Genomic DNA, 26226 nt, shown 5'->3' on the forward strand with positions numbered 1-26226 from the left:
GTCAAAAAAAAAATAGAGATTCAAAATACCTGAGTCGCTAGACGGACACGCATCTTGGACGTGTTATCCAATTGGATGTGACGCTTGGTTATCTTTGGACATGCTCTGGCGTTCCCGACGTGCTGCGTATCGATATCAAATAGGGTTTCATAGCATAGGTCTGTGAATTACAACGAGGTTGTTCACCAACTAAATGCATAGTTCCAAGGTAAAACTCGGAGTCATTCAAATGCTCTGGTGACCAAAAGTTATGTACAGTACCAGTTAAATGAGAATCTGTATACAAGATGGGGTTGGCCTGAACGAGATCGGTACAACGGATATTCTCAACTTTGTTTGATACAAGTTGTGTTTGAAGTCCGTTAGCGTCATAGTCTATAACTCCGACGTGTACATATTTAGGGTACTTCCTGCTTATGAGTTCCGTAGAATCCATTAAGATATTAAGGTCCTCATATAAATTATTATGGGATTAATTTCTGTTCCTGGTGTTATTGGAACATACGCGCGGGTAATGACGAATTCATGGGGTTGATGAAAAAAGAGGAAAATACTTTATTGAATTGAACAAAGAATCTTACGATGCTAATTTCGCGACGTCGACTTTACTCTTCGACTGCCTCGTGTCGACTGCCTCGTGGCTCTCGCGCGCTCTCTGGCGGCGATCTTTTCAAACACGCACTCTCACACACACACACACATCATTCGCACTCGCTCGTGGCGCTGTCGCCGTTTTTCCAAAATCCTACAATCGGCCGTCCTGAAATTTTTCATCCGCCCTCGGATGAGGCTCTTCGACATCTCCTGCGTCGTCCTCCGAATCTTCGTATTCGACCCATGGCTTGACGTGATCGGCTGCCGTGGAAGTCTGCTGTGGGCCCTCGTGTTCTCCAACTTTTCGGACCAGATATCGATCATGGCGCAACACGCGACTGATCTCGTACGGACCAAGAAATTTCGACGCAAATTTCAGCCCTGGACCCTGCTGTGTCCTCTTGATTGCGACCAAGTCACCTTCCTTGTACGTTCTCGCCTTCTTTCGTTTTTTGTTGTAGCTGTTTTTGTTTTCTTCTTGGATCTTTTGCACTCGTTCTTTTGCTTGACATCGGATCTCGTCGCGCTCTTCTTCGAATGACGTGATGAACTCTTTTTCTACCATCTCTCGAAGCGAAACGTCTTCTCGTAAACGCGGACGTACTCCAAACATCACTTGGAAAGGCGAGGATCCGATGCTGCGATGGAAAGATGTATTGAGATACTGCTGCGCTAGACTCAAGTATCGAAACCATTCTCCTACTTTCGGCGCTGCCAACTTGGAGATCAGAGGAATTAACGTTCGATTAACCCTCTCTACTTGGCCGTTCGCTCTGGGTATTCCTGTCGTCGTTAGAACGTGTTCAATTTCTTCCTTCTTGCAGTAATCTTCGAACTCTTTCGCGGTAAACGCGGTACCACGGTCGGATATTATCCTACGAGGATTGCCAAAAATTGCGGCTTGCTTGCTCAGACGATCGATGACCTCAAGCGTTGTCGTAGACCTCGTTGCGTAAAGCCACGTGAACTTCGTGAATCCATCAATAACGACCAAAATGTGCTTATAGCTCTTCTTTGTCGATGGTAAGGGACCGAGATGGTCGATGTGGAACGTGTCCAATGGCGTGATCCCTTTCGCGATGGCGTTGAGATAGCCCTCTTGTTTTCCTTGTTTACGCTCTGCCACGATACAATCGACGCAATTTCTTATTATCTTTTCGAGTTTTTCGCGTAACCCTGGAATCCAATAGTCTTTTACCAAAATTGCTTCGGTCTTGGCTACCGAAAAGTGTCCCTTCTCGTGTGCACGTTTAATAATCGTCGAACACAATGATCGAGGAACCACCAAACGTATATCGTCGTCAACTCCTTTGTAGAGAACTCCTCCGCGCATGACGTACCCCGTCTTCGCTCCGTTCTCGACATTTTCAATAATTTTCTTCAAATCTTCGTCTTCACGCTGCGTTTTCTTCAGTTTCGCTGCAAGACCGTCTTCTCGGCCGTCGATCAGCAGGCAAGTAGGCAGCGGATTCCTGCTTAACGCGTCGACGTGCATCATGTTTCTTCCTGGGCGATGTTCGATTTTATAATTAAAGTCTTCCAAATAAAAAGCCCATCGCGCAATACGCAAACAAATGTCTTTCTTTTTCATCGTAAGCGCAAACGCTCGACAGTCGGTTACAATCTTAAATTCTATCCCTAACAGATAAACTCGAAACCTTTTCAGAGCTTTCACGATCGCCAAACATTCCAGTTCGTAACTAAAATATTTCTCCTCGGCTGCGGTCGTCTTGCCGCTCGCGAAATACACTGGGTGCCACTTGTCGTCGTCTACATTCTTTTGAATTGACACCGCGCCGTACCCGTGTTTTGACGCGTCCGTGTGCAATTCAGTTTCAGCATTCGTCTTGTACAAATTCAAAACTGGGCGAGTTGTCAAAGCGATCTTTAAATTCTCGAAAGCATTTCGTTCGTCGTCTTCGAAACGAAATTCTACACCGTTTCTTAAAAGATTTGTCAGCGGACGAGCTATCAAAGAATATTTGGGAATAAATTTGCGAAAATAACCTGTAAGCCCCAAAAACGCTTGGACTTGTTTGATGTTTGTTAATTCCGGAAATTTACGCACGGCTTCCGTCTTTCTCTCTGATGGTCGAACTTGTCCTTGACCAATCACGTGACCCAAGAATTCTACTTCGCGTTGCAAAAAGTTACATTTCGACCATTTAAAAATCAAATCCGCTTCGCTCGCAACTTGAAACACGCGTTCGAGGTTCTCGATTCCACTCGCATCGTCTTTCGACGGAATTATCAAATCGTCCATATACGTTAACACAACGCGCTCTTTAATCAACTCTCGGAAAACTGCGTTAACGAATTTCTGAAAAACTGCAGGTGAATTGCAAAGTCCGAAAGGAACTCTGCAAAATTCATATTGTCCGTCTGGGACAATAAACGACGTGTATTTCCTGCTCGCTTCTTCAACTTGGACGTGGAAAAATCCATTCCGCAAATCTAACGTCGTGAAAACTTTCGCTCCTTGCAAAAGATCAAGCTGATCTTCGATAAGCGGGAGTGGGTAGCGATCTTTAATAATCTTTTGGTTTAACAATCGATAATCGACGCATAAACGATTCGAACCATCTTTTTTCTTAACTACGACGATCGGGCTAGCGTAATCGGAATGCGATTCGCGCACGATCCCGTCTTTCATCCACTCTTGTATTTGTTCGTTTACCTCGCGCTTTTCCGCTTCGCCTAGCCTACGCGCTCGTTGATATATCGGCACATCGTCTTTCAAAACAATCGTCATGCAAACACCCACTTCGCGTCGTCTTTCCGGCTTGTACTCTTTAATCATTCTTGCAATCTTTTCTCGATTTTCGTTCACACATACGTTTGACAAATCAGCTGTGTCGCTGTCGTTCAACTCGATCGCTTGAATTCGCAAAACCTCAGGCACACTTGCACTCTCATCATTCACATCGTTTAATGGTTCGATTTTGCAAATTCCGCGGGATCGGAAAAGTTTAACGCAATCGAGAAAATCGGTACCGATCAGGAGTTTGTGGTCTAACAATTCTTTTTTAACCACGTACAACCGAACCTCGTATTCGTGCTCGTCAATTTTCATTGTCGCGTTAAAAAACCCGACCGTCTTGTTTACTTCTTTCCCCACGCCACGGAATGGCGTCGGTTCACCTACGAGTTTTGGTTTTCCCAAATCGTCGTACTGATCTTCTCGAATAATCGTAAGATCGCTCGCAGTGTCGATAATCGCATCTACAATCATTCCATTCACAACAACACGCTTCGCTTGCTTTTGGTTTTTCGCCGAAGTGTCTGCAAGCACGCACGCTTTCTTCGTCTCACTCGCACCGGGACATGCCGCCGCGATATGTCCAAACTTTTCGCACTTGAAACACTTTCGACCCAATTCTTTCGACGGACACTTTGGGCTTACGTGATCTCGCTCACCGCAATTAAAACAGCGCTGTGCAACAGCTCGATCTTTCTTATTGACACTTGGCACTGTTTCGCGTCTTTCGCTCGATCGGTTCGATTCACTTTTCGCCGGTGTCTTCGTCGCACTTTGTTTGTTTTCACTTTTCGCCGTACTTCTCGTCGTGTCGCTGCGGTCGCGCAGCGTTATCTCTTCGAAGGCCTGGAGAAGCCCCGCTTTCGTCGTGAATCCGTGAATGCGCGCGGCGTCGCGCAGGTTGGCATCCGGAATACCGTCTACGATGTATTGCAATATCTCTTCTTCCGGCAAACCCAATTGGTTCGCTAGGATCGTTTTCTCGTGTGCGTAATCATTGAACGTCTCCGTCTTCTTCCATGTTCGCTCCTCGAAGCGTCGTCTCACAGCGATTTTGTTCGGGCGTTGGAAAAACATTCCACGCAACTCACGCAACAGTTCGCCCGTCGCCATTTGAATGTGTTCGGGCTTAGAGTGAAACCACTCTAGCGCCCTCTCTTTCAGTCTCATTCCAATTAATATTTTCGTTGAATCTTCGTCTAGTCTATACGCTTCTTTCAGGAAAAGCACTTGTCTCTCCCATCTCTCGTACGCTTCGTTGTTTCCATCGAAGAAACTCAACAGATCTGCGAGCATCGAGAGACTCACGCGCGTGGGGCCTTGATCGTTGTGAACAACCGTTCTGCTCGAGGTCACCGCGGGCCGTTGTTCCGCGCTCGTCGCACCTCGTGCCTCGTCGTCCGTCTGCCTCCGCTGCGCCATCTCGAGCTCTCGTCGTAGCAACGCGACTTCGCGTTCGGCAAGTTCTTTCTCTTTTTTGTACAGCTCCAACATGCATTGCATCGAAGCGGCACCTTCGTCGTCATTTTCGTCTTGATTTGTTTCGGTATGACCGTCGGATCCTTCCAGAGTCGACATATCGAAACCTTCGGCTCTCGTCAAACGTAGCAACAGCTCGGCTTTATTGCCAGTTGTCGGCAAGTCCAAGGACGCCAGCGCTTCTTTTAACGCTTTCGTCGTACACTTCTTCGGGTCTAACATTTTGCTGTTCGTGTCTTTGTCTTTCACTCGTAGCACTTTCTCGAACGTTCTTTACTCTGACGCGTGTTTACACTGAACGCGCCTCGCGCGACCTCTACGTGTCCTCTATGCGTCTTGGGCACACGCTGTACGCTCGACACGCGGTTGCTACCGCGTTTCAACACGTTCGATCTCGTCTTTTCGTCGTTACCGTCCTTTGTCTTTCGTCTATCTTCGTCTTTCGTCTTTTCGTCTTTCCGTCGTTTCGTCGTTTCGTCTTTTCGTCTTGCGTCTTTTCGTCTTTTCGTCTTTTCGTCTTACCTCGTCTTACGTCTTTGTTTCACACTTTTTCTAAACGGCGGTTAGAAAATTCGCCATACTGCGCGTCATCCCGGTTGAGCCCCCAAATTTATGGGATTAATTTCTGTTCCTGGTGTTATTGGAACATACGCGCGGGTAATGACGAATTCATGGGGTTGATGAAAAAAGAGGAAAATACTTTATTGAATTGAACAAAGAATCTTACGATGCTAATTTCGCGACGTCGACTTTACTCTTCGACTGCCTCGTGTCAACTGCCTCGTGGCTCTCGCGCGCTCTCTGGCGGCGATCTTTTCAAACACGCACTCTCACACACACACACACATCATTCGCACTCGCTCGTGGCGCTGTCGCCGTTTTTCCAAAATCCTACATTATGCAGGTTATAATCAGGTGGCATGATCTCATCCGGATGAAGCAACAGCGGAAATTGCTCATCAACGGCGGGACCACCTTCAATAGCTCTCTTGCGAGGAGGACAATTCCATATCGCATTAGGGAGAGGACTATGATCATAAAAGTACTGCCTAATTAGCTGTGGTGTCGCTTGATGCGACATAGCAGTCACGTAGTTACGGAGATTTGAGAATGTGACTTGCGTTGGATCCCATGTAATAATATTATTACGAGATTGCAAATTTGCGAATCTAGGGATGTACTGTGTACCAAAAGCCTTCAATACACCTACAGATGAAATGAGGTTGACTATTGGTGTATATTGAGCACCCAGCTCACCAACGCGTCGTACGAAACCAATCTCGATCTCAAGATTTCTAAAATCATGATGACCAATGTTCCTAGAAAATTCATTGGCCATAACCCTCATTGTCTTAATTTCCAATTGTAATAAAAATATTCGATAGAGAGAAGAACAAAGGTTATGAAAATTTAAATTCCTTATTGCCAGACGAGCAAACTTGGATATGATGAAGCGAACGGCAAAGCCGATGCCTCTAGTGGACAAGCTCAGGACGATGGAGCGAGGTACGGTCACTATCTGCATAGCATTGCGAGCCTCTGCTTCGGTCCTAAAGCCAAAGAACAGCCGTTCGGTCAAGGCGCGTATTTCGGAAGAAGTGTTCGCGTCAGACTTCACAGCTCTGAACTTATCCATGCGTTTGTTTGAACGCTTAGATTTAAAATTCCTTTTCTGGGACGAACGATCTGTTGGTGCTGAAGCACCTGCATTTTGGCACCACAATTCTCCAAATAAACAACCGCCTTTACGAGTAGTTTAGTCAACTCGTCGCCTTTAACTGAATTTTTCAACGCGAATACAGCAATCGGTTGGGTGTGTTTGTCGGCCAATGATCGGAACATCATAACGAGGCCATGCGTTGCCTGTTTCTCCACGTTCGAAGATTGTGGTCCATCGTCGCCGAGTTCCGTTAAGCCAACATACGTGAGATTTTTCGAACAAACAGCAACAGATTTCCTTAGATTGATTTCATCTATGAGGAGTACGCCGTGTCGTTGCATGGAAGTTTTTTCGTCGAAGTGCCTTTTCAAGAGATGGCTAAATTGTTCGTCAAATCCGCATTTTGTACTTATTAATGACAAATAAGACCGGATCGTTCGTTTCGATGGCAGCGGCATCACATTGTTTTTTCTCAAAAACTCATAATACGCAGGCGACCTGATGTTCATCAACATACACAGCATGATCCAATCTTCGGAGTACCGTCTTCCTTTCGCATTTCTTGCGGATGCAGCTGCGATGATTTCTTTCATGGCTGTTTTCTGAGCCGCTGGGACCAACAACTTGGAGCATCTTTGTTCCAGTGATCCTTCTTGAATCGCAGCGATTTCCAGCTGTTGAGCTTTGAAAGAATTTCGCAGGATTGAAAGCCGGGACTTGGCTCGAGTTCTTCCGCGTCTCTCACATTTCATTCTTTTTTTAATGATTTTCAGTTTTTGGTTGTCGACAGGGTTTGATAGGCCAGAGATTCGATTAAAGGAATACAGACTTTCCGTTCTCTTTACTTTTTGCAGAACACGTTTCCGGAGCTTGCAACAATTCTCGCATCTACGTTTTTTCCATAGTAAAGAGCATTTTTTGTGGTGCCATCCATCTGTATAATCTTTGAAGCTTTCCTCAGCTGGCAAGAAATTAACATTTACTTCTCCTATACCGCAACACATTTTCAAGTCTGCGAATTTGATTAAAATATTGGGAAGATCGGTCAGAGAGTCCAATTTTCCTTGAAGATTTACTTAACGAGATTGCCATGGACGAAGTAACGCACGTTTTTCTCCTTGTCAACTGTTACAGTCTTGGCCGTTATAGGAAATCCGATGCCACGTTTTTTTATGATTTCTGGATACAGAAATACAAGACTCTGATCTGGCCATGAGGATAGTTTACCCGCAACCCAAGGCACTGGTAGACTTGCGACAGAATGAGCACCGTCGTCGAGATGTGCACTTGACGCATCTGCAATATCCCCAAGAATTCCTGCGTAAATATTTTTTGGCTTGAAAGCAACGAGTGCTAAGCAAAGGCTTACTTCTGGTCGGGTGGAAAAAGAATGCGGATTGTGCAAAAAAAAATATCAGCATCACTATTGTGAGAATGCTTGGCTACAAAGAACCAATGACTCCGAGAAGCAGCGACGTGCGAGCCGAATAGGATAATCAAGAGTAAGAATACATCATTACAAGGTAAGGTACCGAGGACCGTGGTAAGCAGATTTTACTCTTTCTATTTTAGTTAAGTTTTAATTTTTAGTATTATGTTCATTCAATCTCAAATTACAATAATTTTGCCCTTATAAAATTAAGTTCTATTAGAGTGAAATATTTCTCGACAAATCAACAGTCGCTGCTGCAACCGAGGATTAGAAAGAGGAGCTACGACGGACCAAACTCCACTTCGTAACATTATAATCTTATTATATAAGATCAAAATTTCTATATATTTGAAAATAATTATTTTCAATCTTCAAGGTACTGCAAACAATGAAGATTCAACAAAAAACTTACTTCGGCTAATGGCGACTGGTGAAATGTCCAATTTCATGTCTGCGACAACCTGGTGAGATGGAAATAAGGCATTGCTCGGTCCATTTATCATTTGGACCTCGGTTGCATGTATTCCAATGTCATCAGTGCTGCTGGAATAATGAGTCCATGCTGTTTCTGAAAAAAGAACAATATTTTTGCATTTATTAAATGAATTCGGAGCATAGCAAAACATTTCGATTCATCAACGATCGTGGCAACAGTTCAGCGCCAAAGATCGGAGAAAGAAACCATCCCAAACCCTGCTCCACTTTTATACTCGAGTAAACAGTATCAAATATTATATGAATATATTACCTGGTGTATTCTTCATTGGGATGTCGGTTGCATGTATCGACGATTCCTCATTACCCGAGCTGGAACTTTGAATCGACGCTGTTTCTGAAGAAATAACAAAATTAAATACACCGATAGAAAATAGACAAAAAATAAAGCGTCATACATTGTACACACCTTTTATAAGGCCATCCAACGGTGCATCATTGGAATTCGTTACTGCGTCGATATCCATTGCCTCATCAAATATAGTCGAAATTGCTGATTCTTTGAGGCGAGGTCGCTTGTACAAAACCTGTGAACAAAAAAACCAGGAAACACACCAGGGTTTATTAGAACAAAACATTTAGCAATGTCATTTTCTCTTCATTCATAATTACATAGACAGCAGTGGTGAAGTTTACTAGTTTCTTTTCTACTCACTTCCTCTACATGATAGAAAGAAATCAGAACTCACCTCTGCGATAACTTTTCCATCTGCATCATGCTTGATGTACTTTCGCAAAATACATTGATCTTCGAAATTTCTTTCACATACATAATGCGAAGAAGTCAAAACTTTTTTGGGAATAGCACTTCGCCACTTTTTGAGTCTTTCACTATTCGATGGCACTTTGAAGACCGAAAGTTTTGTTTTTACACTTCTTGACCCAGTCTTACACTGCGGTACGATACAGGGCTTCGTCATGTCTCAAATAGTCTTTATCTCACGATTTGATCCACGTAAATTCTTCACAACTCACTAATAAGTTTGGACTTCGAAATTGTGAACGAAACACGATACGGAACACGCACGTCAGTCGTCAAAGGCTTATTCAAACATTGTAGGTTATGTTGATTCATCCCTCGATCGCAGCTCCATCTGGATTTTTCTTCAACAGAGGAGCCACTCTCTACCATTGGAATTCTATTGAGTCGCAAGACCTGTATGTAAGACCGTGGCAGCGACGTTACGTTTGCTGTACCGGGATGTTGTGGCGTTGTCGATAATAAATCTGTCTCGATTTTAGTTACGATCGCGTAGAATCGATCCTGCAACTCGTCGAACTCATCGACGTTGTCACCGTCTCCGTCGGTTAATAATGCGAGTTCATCGTGTAATTCCTCGTATGTCCGAAATTGTTTTTTTACACGATCCGCCCGCATTTTTATGTTCGCGGGTTCAAAATCCGCGTCCTCCGTGAATCGCTCGAGTTTTGCAATGTTCGCCTTTAAAGTCGCACGCTTTTGATTAATAAACTTTACGCGGGCAGCCATTTTACTGAGCTTGTGCGGACAAAATATTTACGAGATCTTCGAGAAAAACAGGCGAATCGACGCCTCGAGATACGACGTCTATGCGTTCGATGTCGAAGCTCGACTGATTCTCAAGGGTCGGCTCTAAGCCTCTCCCCGCACAGCGCGTATCTTTTCGAAAACGCGCACGAACTCGTCCGTCCACCGACAAAGATCAAGAGACCGAGCGCGGCCCGCGTCAAGTGTAAACAAACCCCCCCGTGCGGCGGTTACGATTCAACGCCTATATATCGAAACTCTCATAACAAAACGAGACCTATGTTTTATACACGTGATTGTCGTTCTTCACACAAAGCATGCGTTGGACCGAAATGTGTTTTCGACTACGTCGAACGTTATGAACTATAGAAAGACGTATAACGCCAAAGAAAGTGTATAATACGATATTAAGAATCGTGAACCGTTTGTACACTTATATTTTTGTAGATGATGATCGTTTTCCACCGATGGCGAACTGGGGGGTGACGAGTTTGGAGACGATGGCTGGCTAGTCGAAGAGTGTCACGATTTCTTGAATACGATGCACGTTTGCACCTTTTTCTTCTTGTCCTCTATGTGGGCGTGGGTTCGTATCCCGCTTCTGACACCATTTTTTATAGTCGAAGTTCCTTTATTTTCAAAGTTGCCTCGTGATTCTGTATATTTGATTTTTTTTTGATTTTTTCTTTTGAAGGATAAAGGTTGAAGGTTTTGGTTTCGAAATAAAGTACACTCGCGATTTGAGCCATCGGATTTTTGTCGTTTGTTGGCTCTTGTGGGAAAAGCCTTGCGGCATAAAAACCCACGACGTTTTATGTTGTTTACGTTTTTTCCTTTGTCAAGAAGCCAGTTTGGTCCGTGCCATTGCAATCCTCGGTTTGCGTTTGATTTTTTGATCGGAGAATCGAGGATCGTATGGCTGTTCACCCGCGTTCGGAGAATCTGGAACCATACGACCGTTCACCCGATCGCTTCGATTATCGAATTATCTCCCTTCTTTTGGGAAGTCGTATGTGAGAGAGCACAGGACTCTCTCGCCTTGGTGTCGTTACGCGACGGACGACCGCGTCTTACTGACTATTTTTACGTGTATTGCACGCTCGCCTCCTCGCTCATTGGAGATTTGGCATCCCTGTTGACGCGAGTTGGTCGAACGCGCTAACAACCGAAAATCGTCATGGCCCCGGACGCAAAAGACTCGTAGGCACTGAACACCATCTTCATCGCCTTGTCTTCTGCTTGAAACTCCTCCTTTCTCCATTGTCATCGTAAATCCTGGCTGTCCTTTTGACTGTTTGGTGATATATTTAGATTTACTATTACTTGATTGTTACTTTTCATACTTATTACTCACTATCTGAATTTTATTTTGGTTCTACAAGACATCAAAGTGTCCACTGTCTCCGTCGCCGGTGAAGAGTGGCGAGAATTGTGTTTCATTTTGTGATCCGATCCGGTGTGGATGAATTTGTTCTTCGCGATACACGATTAAACATATCTTAAAAATGTCCGCAGCTGCAGCTAATTCTGCTTCTCGCCCGTATATTCCATTTTTATTCATATGTGATTTGTAATCACCAGGTGACCTAATCACAGCACCGTTTGACTCATTACCTGTAGTAAAACCCGCAAATGTAGACCAATTATCCACTATATTTGAAACGATACTCAGTCTCACCTCTGCGTGTCGATCTTGAGTGCCGTATACACAATACGCCAACGCGCGAAAAAGACAATCCCCGTCGGGAATCATCTTGATAATTTTCGTTTGCATGTTCATTTTTTGCGCGTCAGAAACAGATACCTATAAAGATATTTGTCAAAGACTGTCATAAACAGTCGATGACAGCTGTCAAAGGGTTTGCTAGAAGCTTTTTGTTTTGTTTTCGGGATCTCACCCCACCGCCAACTTCATGCGTATACTACTGTTCCTATAATCTTTTTTATACTATTGTTATTATAGTCTTTTTTTACTATTGTTATTATAATCTTTTTCTACCTGTTCATTTGTTTGAAACTTTTTTATTAGATAGAGAGATAAAACTCGTGACTCCCAAGTACAGATAATTTATTTGTACCATTACTGAACCGAAATAACCTCTGCAAGACTTCGCACGCGCGAATTCTGTAACAAGGTTGTCAAATTGGGTATTCTTTATAATTTCTGATTCGATACACAAGATGGCAAGAGCATTAAGACGCTCTTGTGATATAGTCGATCTTAAATAGTTTTTAACTTGGCGTAATACCGAAAATCAGCGCTCAGCCGAACAGTTAGTTGCTGGCATACTCAATAATATTCGAAGAGCAATGTTGACGTTTGGATATACTGGACCCAAGTTTCTCTCGAGCAGCATTGTGCACAATTAACTTGCTGAAATTGATTGAATTTTTAAGGTTTTCAAATGTGCACCAAGATGTTGACATTCAATTTCAATCGACTCTTCTAAATCTCCGGAATAGAGGTATTACAGATCACGTGTTCTCGATCTGATTTCATTGTGGTCCATCTCTCCAAGTCGTGTAAAAAAATTGAATTTTTTTCACAACGTCACGTACGATTTTGAGCGAGAAGTTAACTCACTGATAAGTTTATCTATTATAAAGTAGAAGGTGTTGACCTTGAGATTCTCTCTGCCGGAAAAATATTCTCATTCTCGCAATTTTCTTGAAACCTCGTTGCACACCTACGCGGTCGCGACGTATCTTGTACATACTCGTTGATACCAGACTTCTCTTGAGCTTTGCGTTCGTAGACATCGAATTGATCTCGAAACCCTTTTATAAACTCGATGAGAGAGTTGTATAACTCTACGACAATGGGTAACTCGATATCCATTGGGATCCAACATAGGGAGACATGACATCTGGTGGTCGAAAGCGGAAACAGAAAAAGGAGGAATAGTAGTTAGTCAGTTCACGTGTTTTTATGTGGATTTTTATCGATTGCAAAACATTGCAATTGCAATAATGCACCCCGCAAAATATTCGTCACGTGCACCACCAGGGAAAAAAAATTTTCACTGTGTTGTACAAGGGTGTGAAAGTTCATCAAAAAAAAACATAGACTTAAGTTTTCACGCCTTTCCAAAAATTGGTGCGCGCTCTGTCTATGTCAAAAATCATTTCGACACTGTTGAAACGATTGACCGTTTTAAAGCATGGACAAAGGCTTTAAAAATTAAGACAGTGACGGGTCAAATGAGAGTGTGTGCATTACACTTTACAAAGGAGGATTATTTATTGCCTGGTAAGTAAGAAATCTTAGCATAACATAACCTAGAAATTATGAAACTTCAGTGACTGACTTTTTCATGACGCAATTAATTCTTACAGATGTTGCAGCAAAAAAGCGTTTTTTAAAGAAAAACGCTATCCCTTCTATTAATTTGCCATCTAGCAGCGGTCTCATGCAATCTGCGAAAAAAAAAAAAATTGATCGTCAACGATTTGAGAGACGTTTAAGACGAAATAACGTCGAGAGGCTCGATGCAATTGCACCTCAAGAAGAGACCATTCGACTCGAGAAGTGCGAATCCAGTTTTCACGAAGAGATGGGAGAAGAATTCAAGGTGACAAAGAGTGATGTCTCAGCGCAGCGGTTACCGGCGCTATCCTTTGATGATTCGCTACATCGGTCGCTTGGATACTCAATTGACAATGATATTTCAATTAATGATGTCTTAACGCATTGTAACAAGTCAATTACTCCTGAGTTGACTAAAGATATCGGAGTTCAAGTAAAAACGAGCGATATCATGCCTAATTTTTTGGATTTGTTCCCCAATGACAGTGCTTTGAGCACTGCCACAGGAATAGAATAATATGCGATTTTAGACTGTATTGTTAATCTTGTCGGCATAACGTTACAAAAACATCCAGATCAATATAATTCAAGAATGAGTTTAAGAAACAAAGTGGTCATGACGTATGTAAAGTTGAAACAAAATATAACATACAGCTTTTTGGCCGGCTTGTTTCAATATTACACAGCACAGCACTGTCAAAGAGTCTTCCTAGAAATGATCCAATTGTTGAGTGAGAGCTTAAAAGTAGCAATAGAGTGGCCTTCAAAAGACGAAATATCGCGAAATTTGCCACAATGTTTTGAGGGATTTGAAAATACTCGAGCAGTTATCGACTGTACTGAAATTTTTATTCAAAGACCGTCAAAGCTCTGCTGTCAAGTGATTTGTTATTCTCATTACAAAAAGTCTGAGACATTTAAAGTTATGACTGCAGTTACACCCGCAGGAAATATTTCGTACATCTCAAACCCTTATGGCGGCAGAGTCTCTGACACCGATATTTTTGAGCAATGCGATTTAAAAGACTTGTTGGAGCCGGGGGATGGCGTTATGGTTGATCGTGGTTTTTTAATTGATAAAATGTGTGCCGAACGTGGTTGGAAGCTGATTAGACCACCGTTTTTAAAGAAAAAAAAACAATTTTCTAAATCTGAATCTTTACTGACATGCAATATTGCGAAAGCTAGAGTTCATGTTGAAAGATCGAATCAGAGAATAAAAACTTTTAGTATTTTAGGAGATACAATGCCTGTCAGTCTCCTCCCATTTGCTAGAGAAATATTTACAACCATATCCCGTGCAGAAATTTAATTCCGGTGCTGCCTAGCACCTGGCTAGTTTTCCATGAATCTGGCTTGGCAATGGCTAGGTCAGCTGGGCTGAGCCAGTCCTGGCGTGTAACACATTTCTACGCAGTGCCTAGCCAGAAGGTCTGACTAGGGTCTAACCAGTAAAGTTAATAGGGTCTAGCCAGAATCCTTGCAAGTAGCTATTCATATAATTATCGGAAAAAAGGATAAAGGATAAATTCTAGAATGAATATTTCGCAACGTATGAAAGTTCTATTCATTTATATTATTATATTATTATTTTCTTCAATACATCATATCAGTCAGCAGTAAAGTACGTAGGATTTTTTTTTTTAAACATGTAAGTGAAAAATATGTTAGTAGTGAATTTCTTTTTTTTTTAATACATCACTAAATAGAAAATACGTAAGTAACACATATTTTTTTTATTTTTCAAACCCATCAGTGAGTAGAAAAGTACGTAAATAATGACTTTTTTTTTAATACTTTTTTTTTAATCAGTAAGCACAAAAGTACACAACTATTTTGGGAAGTTTTCGAATACGTTACTAAGAAGATTTGTCTGTGGATTTACGAGACAACGATTCCATGCTGGTGCCGCTGCAATGTACATTGACACAAACTGATTGGACTGCAGCGATTGTAGTACTCTTTGCAGCTTTTTTCTTTAGTCGAGATTTACGATGCCCATCCCAATCGACGGCATTACTCAGGCAGTTACCGAGTTCTCGATAAACACTCTTTTCAGTTACATGTGTCATTGATCCCTGCGCTCCCTCTTTGTATTTCAACAAAAGCACATCTGGAAGAAAAGACTTTAGTTAAAAAAACTAAACAACCCTGCTTTCTTTTTCTTCTAAAAGAGCAAATCGTGGTGGAAAGTCTATTAGTTTGTAAAGTTGGTGTCATCAATTTCAAAATTGCTTTAAGTCTTCACGATGATAGGTCTTACCTAGACTGAATCCAACTATACCTACAAGGCGAAGTCTGACATACCCTGAATTGTACTGTAATTTACTTCAAAAACGAAAAGCAGGCAGTTGTCTTTTCTCTTTTTAAAATGGGAAAAACCTTTTGGCATACCTATACGGATTCTTCGAAGATGAGTGAACAAAAATCTATCAGGTATGATTTAACGATTGAGGTTAACGATAATTGTGTTACCCAGCAATATTCCACAAAGTTGTGTCTCTTTGAAAATGCGTTTATCCATGCCAGCCTTCACTGCGTTGAAATTCAAGGCCACATCCCGTGAAATATTTTTTTTCAATAATGCCGTCACATTTTTTGGTAAGGTTGCATTGTGGTCGAAAACGAAATGCAATGTACTAGTCTATAGAGAGATTGAAGCAATGAGTGAGATATTGTATAAGTGACAATACAAATTCAGTATCCAAATTTTTTTACTCACGAATTCTTTACGAAATTTTTTGTCAGCTTTTAATTTCTCGTCGAATGCGTCAAAGTCCTTCAAAGTCGTTACAGGCAGGTTCAGATCATATTGTGTCGTAAAACTTTGGACATTTGCCCCATGAGCATCCATCGCTAAGGCCGATTTTTCAACGATGGCCTTGAGTTTGTCGATGGCTTTGGTTAGCATTTGAACATCGTATCTCAGTCCGCTAAGGATATCACAATCTCTCTGATTCAGTTCAGAGCTATTTTCTTTAGGCACATTTTTTGTGGATTTTGACACTTCACGTGATGATCTTTTGCTCAGTTTTCGTTCAATTTCTAGAACAAAATTTTGATGTAAAAAAATTAATTATAATGATGTATTATTCGACGAGGTTCTTGGTGTTTCTAGAAATTATTCATATCAAATTAGGTTCCAGAAATGTCGAAAAACGGCAATTGAATTAAACAATTTAAATAGTTTTTGTACACACCTTGAACGTGGTTTTTGCCGGTAGAGGAAGCATGTTCTTGTTTTGATTTTTGCTTCGGTTTTTTTCTGGGTTTGATCACATTGCTGTTTTCATCAGCTGTTGACTCATTGTCAGTTTCTGTCATATTTTTAAGTTTTGTATTTTTTTTCTTGGCCTTGATGCTGTTAATACAAGGAATTGGGTCAGATGTTTCAAAGGATGCTGTAACAATATATCCGCACTTCTGATTTTGCACAAGAGTGAAAATTTTGAGGGCCCTATCGAAGAAGCGAAAATTGCGCCGCCATTTTGGTCACCCAAGTGTCTAATTTATATATGTATAATATATATATTGTATATATTATATTTACAGTCTACATTTGATGCATAATCGTCATTCCTGGAGGTGTTAATGGGTTGCACTTGCATCAACTTTTCAGCAATTGCTTTATCGCCTTTGACTTTGATTCTCTGATATGCTTTTTTAGCTGCCTCTGATTTTTTTTCTGGTAACGTTCCATCCTCTGTGTATACAAATTTCTTGTCTGCTAATACTTTGAGACGTTTCATTGCATCATCATAAGTTGCTAGAAGAAGAAAAAATATAACAGAAATTTTTAACCTTCCATTATTTACAAGAAATGTTGCTCTCAGCTGAACTTTTTGATGCTATACAAATTATTTGGCAGTGAAAAATAAATTTTGATAATTTTAACTTTTTATTGCTCGTCTTCACATGTACACGATTCAAAATTGATGTGTTAAAAAGCTCAATGTATATTTGATCGGTATACGTCTAGATCTGAGATCAGAAGACACGAAATCAATCATGTGCTTGTGTTATTCGTTGCCACAACCCACAAAAATATATGAATTTTTGCAAAGCCGGCTTCTACAATATTGACTCTGTTAAAAGTTTCAGACGTAGACTATGTGACGGCTACACAGTGCAAGCTTGTGAGCTTCGGATGACCCTCAGAACCCAAGATTTTCATATCTTCTGATTTCAGCTCCGTCGACATATAACTGGGTTTACTTATAACTCTCTGAGAGCAGTGACTTTAAATACTGATCGAATCTTATGGCGTTATAGTGAGACTATACAGACGAACCTTTGTGATATGAACTGAATACGTCATCTTTTCAAAATTTAACAGTTATTCCCCTTTGATGATTATTTCCGAACAATATACAAATCTAATAGAAAACGCAACAGATCATTTACTTACTCGCATGTCCCTTGAGTGTTATTGGGTAGACAGGCCAAGATTCTTGTAGAGGGCTTTGTTCTTTGACGAGCCAACACAAAAGTTCAGAGTCCTCTACTGAATACGGAGGTGGCATGAATTTGCATTGGCATCTGCCAGTCGATGGGTTATAGGAAATCCAAGTCGATGGTACGCATTCTATCGTGCCTCGTTTTTGTTTTCTATTAGGTGGATCGAATTCGACTAATTGAAAAGCCTTGATGGCCTCTTCTGCCTCTTTATCATCTCCCATTATATGCTTAAAATACGAAGAGGGATTCTGTTCATAATATAAAGGCGTCTGTTATATGTATATATGCGCTGTTACAGGTTTAGTAAGATTAGGTTAGGTTAGGGTAGAGTACGCACGTGTCATATTTATATAAATAGTTTCTTATTGTGTCGTAATAAATATAAATGTCTGTACTTGAATATTCAAGGACAACTTACGAAGAATAGTCGATGGCACAGGTAGCTGTTATAAAAAATGATAAGCGATGCAATGTAAGGTTAGCACGTGGGATAACACGTTCAGCGAGCCGTTCGGTATTTGCGCAGCACGTTTTGTGTTTTGTACACTTTTGATCACTTCTCACTTCGTAAAGTTCAAAACAGCTTGCTTTCGTAATAATTTTAATGAACCACTTACAAAAAAATTCCAGCTTTTTCAAATGATTGCAATTTTCGTGAAAGAAAAATCCAGGCACTTCTAGGCTTTTAGGACGCTGTACACAACACGTGCCAGAACGACGATAGTCAACAAGTCGCCACTATCGACATGTCGCCACAGTCACGCGCGTTATTTAAATATCGAGACACATCAGAAACGTCCTCGTCAAAAATAATTCCAGTGTCGGCAATTGATTGACGGTCTTCCCATACTCAAACGAATAATATTGATATATGTATTATACATATATAATATATATGTATATTTATACATATATTATTCGTGAAAATAAGCTTGCGCATTACACCTTGTGACACTCGCCCTGAAATTAAATAGGGATAATAGTACATTTCTAAACAAGTATGGATAAGGCTTTTTGACGAGACGTGAGGTTTACGGCGCGAGCCGAAGGCGAGTGCTTGTAACACGCATGTCAAAAAACCTTATCCATACGAGTTTCGAGTTGTACTTTTCATCACTAGAGCCACGAAATCACGACGAAGTCGCGTTGGTCGAGATTTTGAGGTTAGAGTACTGAAAAATATTATTTATTGTTAAAATATAAAAAGATATCCAGCTACTTTTTTCGGATTAATACAAGTATATACGTAACATTACACTGTATACCACGTTTCAACCGACCTGTGTTAAATTAATGTAATAGAGATATTCCATATGTTTTCTCTCTTCCAGGCAAACGTAATATTATCATTTTGCGTTTGATTTGATCAATAGGGCACGTAATTGTAGTTGCAGATGATCTGTCTTCAAGCACCCATTCTTCCAGCACTCTCGAATCACACGGATACATATACAGCGACTCTTTGATTTTCCATTTTTTTCCAATAATTGTCACGTCTTCTAGATTGTCATCAGGGTACGACATAAGATTTATTTCGAGAATAGTGCCATTTTTAAGAAGAACTACATTATCGGGAGCCTTGACCGAAAGTATATATTTCCCTTTGAATTTCAGTTTCGATATCGCTTTGTGATTCATCCTACAATTTGGGATATCACTATTCTCCTTGAGTATCTCTACATACTGGGGTAGAGTTGCTTTATGATTTTTTATCGAAAATTTCTCATTCAAGCGGCGACAGATTTGAGCCAATGGTCGATTTGGCGAATGGACTAACTTTTTTATGTGACCGAGTGCATTTTCAAAAGGAAATGTAGTTATCTTTGTAAGGGAGCACTTCATGTTCTTAGCATCATCGGCCATATGAATTAAGTTATGAAGGTTCATGATTTGCGAATCTGGGCCATAATATTGGCGCATAACTAAGAAAAAACTTCTGAGATACTTCTTTGCAAACCTGTTGTACCTGAGGGCTAGATCTTCGCAGCATAAAATTCTGCATGCCGCATGAAATAATAAAAAATGTTTATATAGTCTATTGTTCAAAATACCCTTCAAGACTACAACTCCACAATATAATAGAAAAAATCTAAACTCGGTGGCCTTCCACTTTGCTATAAACGCTACGGACCGTGGTTTACGTTGAAATTCAGAAGTTACCAGAATTTTTAAATACTCCATTCTGCGAGACAGTTCGATTCGACTTCTGCGGCCTAGTCTGAGATGGAGATTGCCTAAAAGCCAAAAGTCTTTCAAAAGTTTCTTCATCACACCATGACAAGCTAAGTGCAAGAAATCGAGAATAAATAACAAGACCAAGTTTACTGCAGGTCTTAAACGTAGCAATGGCGAAACACTATTGTGATGCTCTCGCTGCCTTTGTCTATTAAAGTCCTCAGCACTTCGTTCAGGACAATCCGCATCAGGAAATACAGTAGATCTGCCAGGTCTGCATCCTCTCACGGTACACCTTTCACACGCATAATATCCAGTATGACCCTTAACACATTTGAGGAAAGACCTAGCTGGCGTATCACATATGAAACTTTGAATTTTTACTTGAAACAGTCTGCCATTAATGTCAATACCATTCGCTGATAGTTGGTTCATTTCCTCAATGAACTCATCCAAGAACTCATCAACTCTTTTTGGTTTTGTAGAACCTGCGTATATAGCTACAGGCACCGGCTCGTATATGTCTGGTTCGTGGACAACTTTACACAAAATGGGCCACAGTTGAGTGTTACTTGATTTAAAGAGAGGCAGTCCGTCGACATTAACTTGGATCAAAATTTCATTACCTATGTGCACTTCTTCATTGACACAGGCTCGAAGCCTTTCAGCAATACCAAAGTACACGAATTGTCCCATATTTCCATCATAATCTTCCATGTCTTGTATATCATAGGCCACTGCCGATGTACGTAGAAATGTTTTTGCTGTCTTTGGAAGTTCAGGCAGCAATCTTCTCCTCAAAATCACCAAAAGCCCATCCAATTGAGAATGACTAAGGTGTTCTTTTATTGCCCATTTTCGAATTTCCTCAGCTTCATTTCGTTCATTCAAACTATCGTCAGTCGCTTCATTTATAGATGAGCCGATATCACTGTTTTCATCAATGACACTGGCTGATGATACACTTTCTTCGTGGTCTATCTGAGAACCGTCACCTGAGTCACCATTCTCTTCGTCGATCTCACTTTGGCTATGTTCAAGTAATTGTTCAGAAATACCACCCTCGGATACATCTTCTTCAGACCTATTACTATTTTCTTGATCACTGACACCTGCAATTCATACTTGCTTTATAACAACTGAAATTTTATTTCACTTATAGGTTGATGCTTATATTACACACATTCAGTTTCGGAGTTGATGTCAGAGTCACTGTCATCATTTAGCGGATGGTTCTGTGGCACAATAGTGTTTTGATGAACGAAACGATGCCTTCGCACACGGTCGCGTGTTCGTCGTCGTTTTTCAATTATGTTATTCATTATGCTGAAATAGATAGACAATAAAACATAAAAATGATAGGATAGAAATTTTTAGGTTATGTTACCTTCAAAACATATTTACTATGGTATTCTACATTCCCATTACGAAGATTACGAAAATCAACTCACAAATATCACAGTGGACGTCTGGAGTAAACTTTAAAAATTATAAGTTGGAGTACTGATAAATAATGGTAAACACCGGTAATAAGTTTTCATCAGCGAACAACGACCAGTTTCTGGACAGTGTTGGCTAGGGAACGCGGAATTGGGCCGAACTCGCCAATGCCGAGGCAGGGCCTGTACAGGTTGCGCTGGCCAGTAAATCACTACGAGGTGCTAGAGAGTAGCCTGGCTTTCCAGTTCAAATTTCTGCACGGGATGTGCCACAATCAATCTCAGTTCTCCTATCTTGGCAAATGATAAATTCATGAAAGATCAATGAAAACACTCATTCAATTACTTGTCAACATATTGATATTGTAAACGTACAAAATGAAATTTTAAATAAAATAAATATTTTGTAAACAGGGAAAAAATCATGTGTGAACAATAAAAGTATTTCAAAACGTAGAAAAATTTATTTTCTTTCTTTGGCTTACAAATAATTTGGTAGTCGTATCACATACAATTAAATTCTTGTATCATAGGAAGCTAACTTTCAGTCATTGCATTATAATTAGACTAATCGCCTAATAGAAGTTACCTACCACTGAAGTTGTTGTTCGTATCAATATTCTGATTATTGATATCGATATCAGCTGACTTCGCACAAATTTTGTGCACCATAATATTATAATAGACTTTTTTCAGCGTTGTCAACATTTTCAACGTAAATATTTTATCAAAATTGACGGTCAAACTGATAAAACTCTTATCGTAATCTGCATAAATAATAAACAGACATTTTTCAATATTCAGCACAGCCATTCCCAATTGTACTTGGCCATAATAACAATGCTTTTTCTTCAAGCTCATTTCTCCTTTGTCATTTCGTGACAAACACTTGCCAAATTGCGATTTCATCGCCTCGTCGATTGGCATCGATTTGCCTGCAAACGGGCATTTAATTTCTACCAATGTGTTTGGCTTTCCCTTTTCGAAAATTACACCATCAGGGGAGCATGCTAGCCAAAAATTTTGTTGTGAAACTACGAGCCCAGTTTCCACAACTTTTTGATTCGTCACTTCTTCAAATTGACAACCTGCTTTGGCTTCAGTGACTTTACCATACTCGGTGTACTCGGTTTTGAAATCTTTCGGTTCAAAGAATGTAGAGCACTTTTTATCCTAATTAGGTTGTTTGTTGCTGGAGTAAGTAAACAAACTGTAGCAAGTAGTGCCGGTGATGCGATATTTTCGCTCGTCTAGCCATTTGCCGTACGACAATTTCGTCTCTCTACAGACTTGACGACAATCTGTTTCTAACAACTGCAATGTTTGTTTACAGCAATACTTCAACAGCTGTACAGTTGTTTTTTTAATTATTTCCATGAATTCACTTGACTGATTGTCAAAGATTGACTCGATGCTTTTGAGCTCAGTTTCTGTTAAAACTTTGGCATCGTTTGACACCGAAAAAATGGGCTCATGACGGCCTTTCCTGAAAACAATATTTCTCTGGTTACAATTATTGGACCGTACACTCAGTAGAAATTAGTCAAAATTCATAAAGTACTTTTGGTCTTACTTATGTTGCACATACGCCGAGTTGGGGAGATTTTCCATAATTATTTTTTTGCGGGCGTCATCCAAGCTCTCATTATTCTGGTATTTCTTTTCTGGAGGCTGAAGGCACTGATGTTTGTTTAAAGGAACTGGTTCGTACGATTTCAGTGCAGCATCTTGCAAGTTTCTCCATTTGCACGGTTTGTCGGTGCAAGAGATAGTGCCAATTTTATCTAGGTCATTTCTGAAATCAAATTAGTAAAATTTGAATGGAATTTCTTCTTCAAATTCACTATTTTTTATGCATATTAAACGCAGGGCTTCCACTACCTGGTGGACCTCAAATTAGTTGCAATAGTGGCATGAAATCAGGAGAAAAGTGGCACAGGATTAGGAAAAAAGTGGCCTTAAATGCCTAACAGAATCACATCTTTTCACTGGTTATAGATCATAATCTCAATAACGTGTGAAAAATATGCAAGAATTTTCGATAATTTTATGAAATTTATTTATTTTTCATCACAGTGTGTATCAAATATATCTACATTGCACATTTAGTTTCCAACGTAACATAACACGAAATCATATTACTTTTACTTAATATACTTAAAAATAACATTACTCATCACATTTATTAATTGGACGTGAACATTGATAAAGGAATATAAAATAGTACGTTAGAATATTTTATAATGACGAAAGTATTAGGTACTATTCGTACTTGACCAGAAAAACATTTTTTTAATATATTTAATCCTAGTCTTCTAATTCTATTATTACCATATAGTTAGTCTTCGTTTAACCGAACTTGAGCATATGCTGTGATCAGTCGATTTAAATATCTTTGGTTATTTTTTGTTTCTTGGCAAATAAATCTGATAGCAGTCCACTCTTTCTTTTTTCTACTTGCTTAGCCAATCGGGATGCAACATTTTCTTGAGTTCTCTCTTGTTCTCGTAATTTTTCGGCACCCTCAATCAAACCTTGTGCCAATTGGGCTGCTTGTAAATCCTGGTTTTTAAGCGCTACTTGTAATCGTTTATTTGCTTCTGATAACAGAGCGTCAGCGCTTTGTTTCTTCATGTCTTGCTCTTTCTGTGCTACTTTGAGTTTCACTTCAAGGTCTTCAATACTCTGTTTCTTCGATTCTATCTCTTTCAAATTTTCTTTTTCTTGCTCAAGTCTCATTTTTTCGGCTTTTGCCGCTTCGGCAGTTTTGTATTTTTTCTTCCGTTCCTCCTCTAAGAAGCATGTGTAGTTTTGATGTGCTAAGCGTCCGCTGGTAATTAAGTCTCTTGTTATAGGAACTAGATGGGGTTTATTTTTGAACTTTTTAGTTCCATCACAAATCGCCAATCGAGCATTCAATGTCCTTTCAGACATTGCAGCTTTATCTATTGATAAAATCCTTTTAGATCTAGAGAAACCTCGTTCTACGTCCGCACTACCATGAGCTAAAGCCAAGCATGCTTTAACAACTCTGGTGATTATTGGATACTTTTGGATGTTACTTGAATCTTTCACACTGAAGACATTTTTCTGCCAGTAATGATCGATACGATCTTGTTCAAGTTCTGGTAGATCTTCTAATTGTAGGAGTTTCCATTCATCTAAGAGTGTACTTGATGAAATAGCCTCCAGCAATGGCATTGCTTCCGCTATTTTTACAATGTGTGAGCAGCTTATGGTTCGCTTTATTCTCTGTGGTTGTAGACATCGGCACGAGTAGATGAGATTTGAATGTGGATATGCTTGAAGTGAGGATTTCTTCAAGATGTGCAATGCTGCTTCTTTGTAGTGGTTTCGAGCTTGCAGCAAGAAGTGTTGTCTCTCCTTATCACTCAATGCATTGTCATTGAGACATTCTTGCACTGTTTTATCAATCACGATAGAATTTATTGGACATAAATTGGTGTCCGCGAATAATATATGTCCTTTCATATCATTTTTCTTATAATTCTTTAGGCTCTCAACTTTACAAACTCGACCAGCGAGTGTAAGTATTACATTTTGAAGTTCGTCAAACAAAATATGTATTAAAGGTTCCTCTTTTTGGAATTGTAACGAAAATTTAGTGAAAATAGCAGCACTATCAATGACAAAATAGAATTGAGCTTTCATATCTTTCTGCCGTATGTATTTACATATCGTAAGGTACTTTTGTGATGCCATGAGTTGCTTGCAATCTTTCTTATTCGGGATAAACCGTAGAAAATACCTGGTAAGTCCTTTCCACTGTTCCAAAACGCGTTGTGCACTAGGTTCTAGTGTCAGCCATCGAGTCGCTACGTGTTTGATGAAGTGGTTAGTTGGAAGATTTTCTTCAATCTGACACTTCTCAAAGTCTTCACAGCGAGATGGCCACCCATGGAAAAAATAGTAAATTTGCAATATGAGGTCACTGACTTCGTTGCCAAGTTCACTGAGGCCTTTTAGAAATGCATTGTGAATAATATGAATATTACACGATCCGATATCAAGTAGTCCCTTGCCACGCAGTTGATTTACTTCTGTATTTAAGATTGACCATACTTTTTTATTAACATTCGGACCATCAGCGCCCAGCATGATTAACTTATCCTGTAGAAAGTCAGCTTCCACAATAGCTTTATTGATGCATTTAGCTAATTCTTCGGCAGTTGCATGACCCATGAAAAATGTTTGTACATGATGGGCAACAACTTCTTTGTTAGTTTCAGAAAAATATCGGACTCTAACCTGCAACTCTTTTTTATGTTCTACATTAGTTGTTTCGTCATATGAGAGACAGTAACTTGTAGACTGCTGAACATCGTCGGTAAGAATTTTCTTGAAATATGGTCCTAAGGCCTCAGTGATTAAGTATCCTAGCTTTGTACGGCCGAGACTGAACTTCTCAGAAATAGCTCCTGGAAACATGGCTTGGAAAACTTCTTTCAAATCATCACATGATGCTGCTGACATATTACTATGGACATTTTTGATTGCCCAAATGATTTCAGCTTTCATATCAGCGTCAAGTTGGTTGCACAACACCATTCGTTGCGGTTCCTTGGCACGGCCGTCCTCAGCAGGAACAGATCCATCCAATTTTAGTTGCTTTTGATCCAGTTTAGTACGAGCTTCCAGCTTGTGTTTTGTGGAGGAAGAATGTTGAATGATAGAATGAAAACCCTTCGTTACGTACGAAAATGAGGTATTGCAGTTTTGACAATACAATTCATTGCCTGTATCAATTTGTTTGCACCACGTGGATACCTTATATCCTAAAGGATCATTCCTCAGCAGCCAGCTGCTTTGAAATTTATATTGACGGACCATCGCTCAACTATAAAAGAAAAAGAAAATAATGTCACTCTACACTGAATTCGACTGAATAATACGCGAGAACA

The 26226-nt window shown here is 40.2% G+C and overlaps 4 protein-coding genes across 10 annotated transcripts in view; 1 reads left to right on the forward strand and 3 right to left on the reverse strand.

Annotated features, from left to right (window-relative positions):
* LOC107228051 (zinc finger protein with KRAB and SCAN domains 8-like) overlaps positions 1-26226 on the forward strand; it is a 490765-nt gene that overhangs the window by 150437 nt on the left and 314102 nt on the right. The gene's annotated exons all lie outside the window — the stretch shown is intronic.
* On the reverse strand, positions 14973-18379 carry LOC124293711. 2 transcript variants are annotated; one of them, XM_046735788.1, is made up of 6 exons: positions 17641-17938; positions 16783-16998; positions 16433-16633; positions 15955-16277; positions 15708-15876; positions 14973-15345 (listed from the first exon to the last, which is right to left on the reverse strand). In XM_046735788.1, the coding sequence occupies exons 1-6, from the start codon at positions 17909-17911 to the stop codon at positions 15092-15094; spliced, it is 1434 nt and encodes a 477-aa protein (XP_046591744.1). In that variant the 5' UTR covers positions 17912-17938; the 3' UTR covers positions 14973-15091. The 2 variants fall into 2 exon arrangements, with proteins under 2 accessions (XP_046591744.1, XP_046591745.1); XM_046735789.1 differs by lacking the exon at positions 15708-15876 and having other exon boundaries at positions 15193-15345; positions 17641-18379.
* Positions 18419-21481, reverse strand: LOC124292604. 4 transcript variants are annotated; one of them, XM_046735780.1, is made up of 5 exons: positions 21317-21450; positions 21049-21191; positions 20492-20977; positions 18971-20404; positions 18419-18650 (listed from the first exon to the last, which is right to left on the reverse strand). In XM_046735780.1, exons 2-4 carry the CDS (start codon positions 21185-21187, stop codon positions 18981-18983), a joined length of 2049 nt encoding a protein of 682 aa, XP_046591736.1. In that variant the 5' UTR covers positions 21188-21191; positions 21317-21450; the 3' UTR covers positions 18419-18650; positions 18971-18980. The 4 variants fall into 4 exon arrangements, with proteins under 4 accessions (XP_046591736.1, XP_046591734.1, XP_046591735.1 ...); XM_046735778.1 differs by having other exon boundaries at positions 18420-18650; positions 18971-20977; positions 21317-21449; XM_046735781.1 differs by lacking the exon at positions 18419-18650 and having other exon boundaries at positions 20122-20189; positions 20279-20977; positions 21317-21481.
* LOC124293709 lies at positions 23607-26033 on the reverse strand. The gene has a single exon (XM_046735777.1). It carries the CDS (start codon positions 25871-25873, stop codon positions 23690-23692), a length of 2184 nt encoding a protein of 727 aa, XP_046591733.1. The 5' UTR covers positions 25874-26033; the 3' UTR covers positions 23607-23689.

This window comes from Neodiprion lecontei, chromosome 3 (genome assembly GCF_021901455.1).
Source record: "Neodiprion lecontei isolate iyNeoLeco1 chromosome 3, iyNeoLeco1.1, whole genome shotgun sequence".
In the NCBI taxonomy this organism is placed as follows: Eukaryota; Metazoa; Arthropoda; class Insecta; order Hymenoptera; family Diprionidae; genus Neodiprion; species Neodiprion lecontei.

Coding starts and splice junctions, on each gene's coding strand:
- LOC124293711 (XM_046735788.1), bottom strand. CDS start 17,911: ATGGGAGATGATAAAGAGGCAGAAGAGGCCATCAAGGCTTTTCAATTA. Junction 16,999..17,640: donor AACACTCAAGGGACATGCGA/GTAAGTAAATGA, acceptor TTCTTCTTCTAG/CAACTTATGATGATGCAATG. Junction 15,346..15,707: donor ACTTTGTGGAATATTGCTGG/GTAACACAATTA, acceptor CTTTTCTTCCAG/ATGTGCTTTTGTTGAAATAC.
- LOC124292604 (XM_046735778.1), bottom strand. CDS start 21,187: ATGAATAACATAATTGAAAAACGACGACGAACACGCGACCGTGTGCGA. Junction 20,978..21,048: donor CATCAACTCCGAAACTGAAT/GTGTGTAATATA, acceptor TATGAATTGCAG/GTGTCAGTGATCAAGAAAAT.
- LOC124293709 (XM_046735777.1), bottom strand. CDS start 25,873: ATGGTGTTGTGCAACCAACTTGACGCTGATATGAAAGCTGAAATCATT.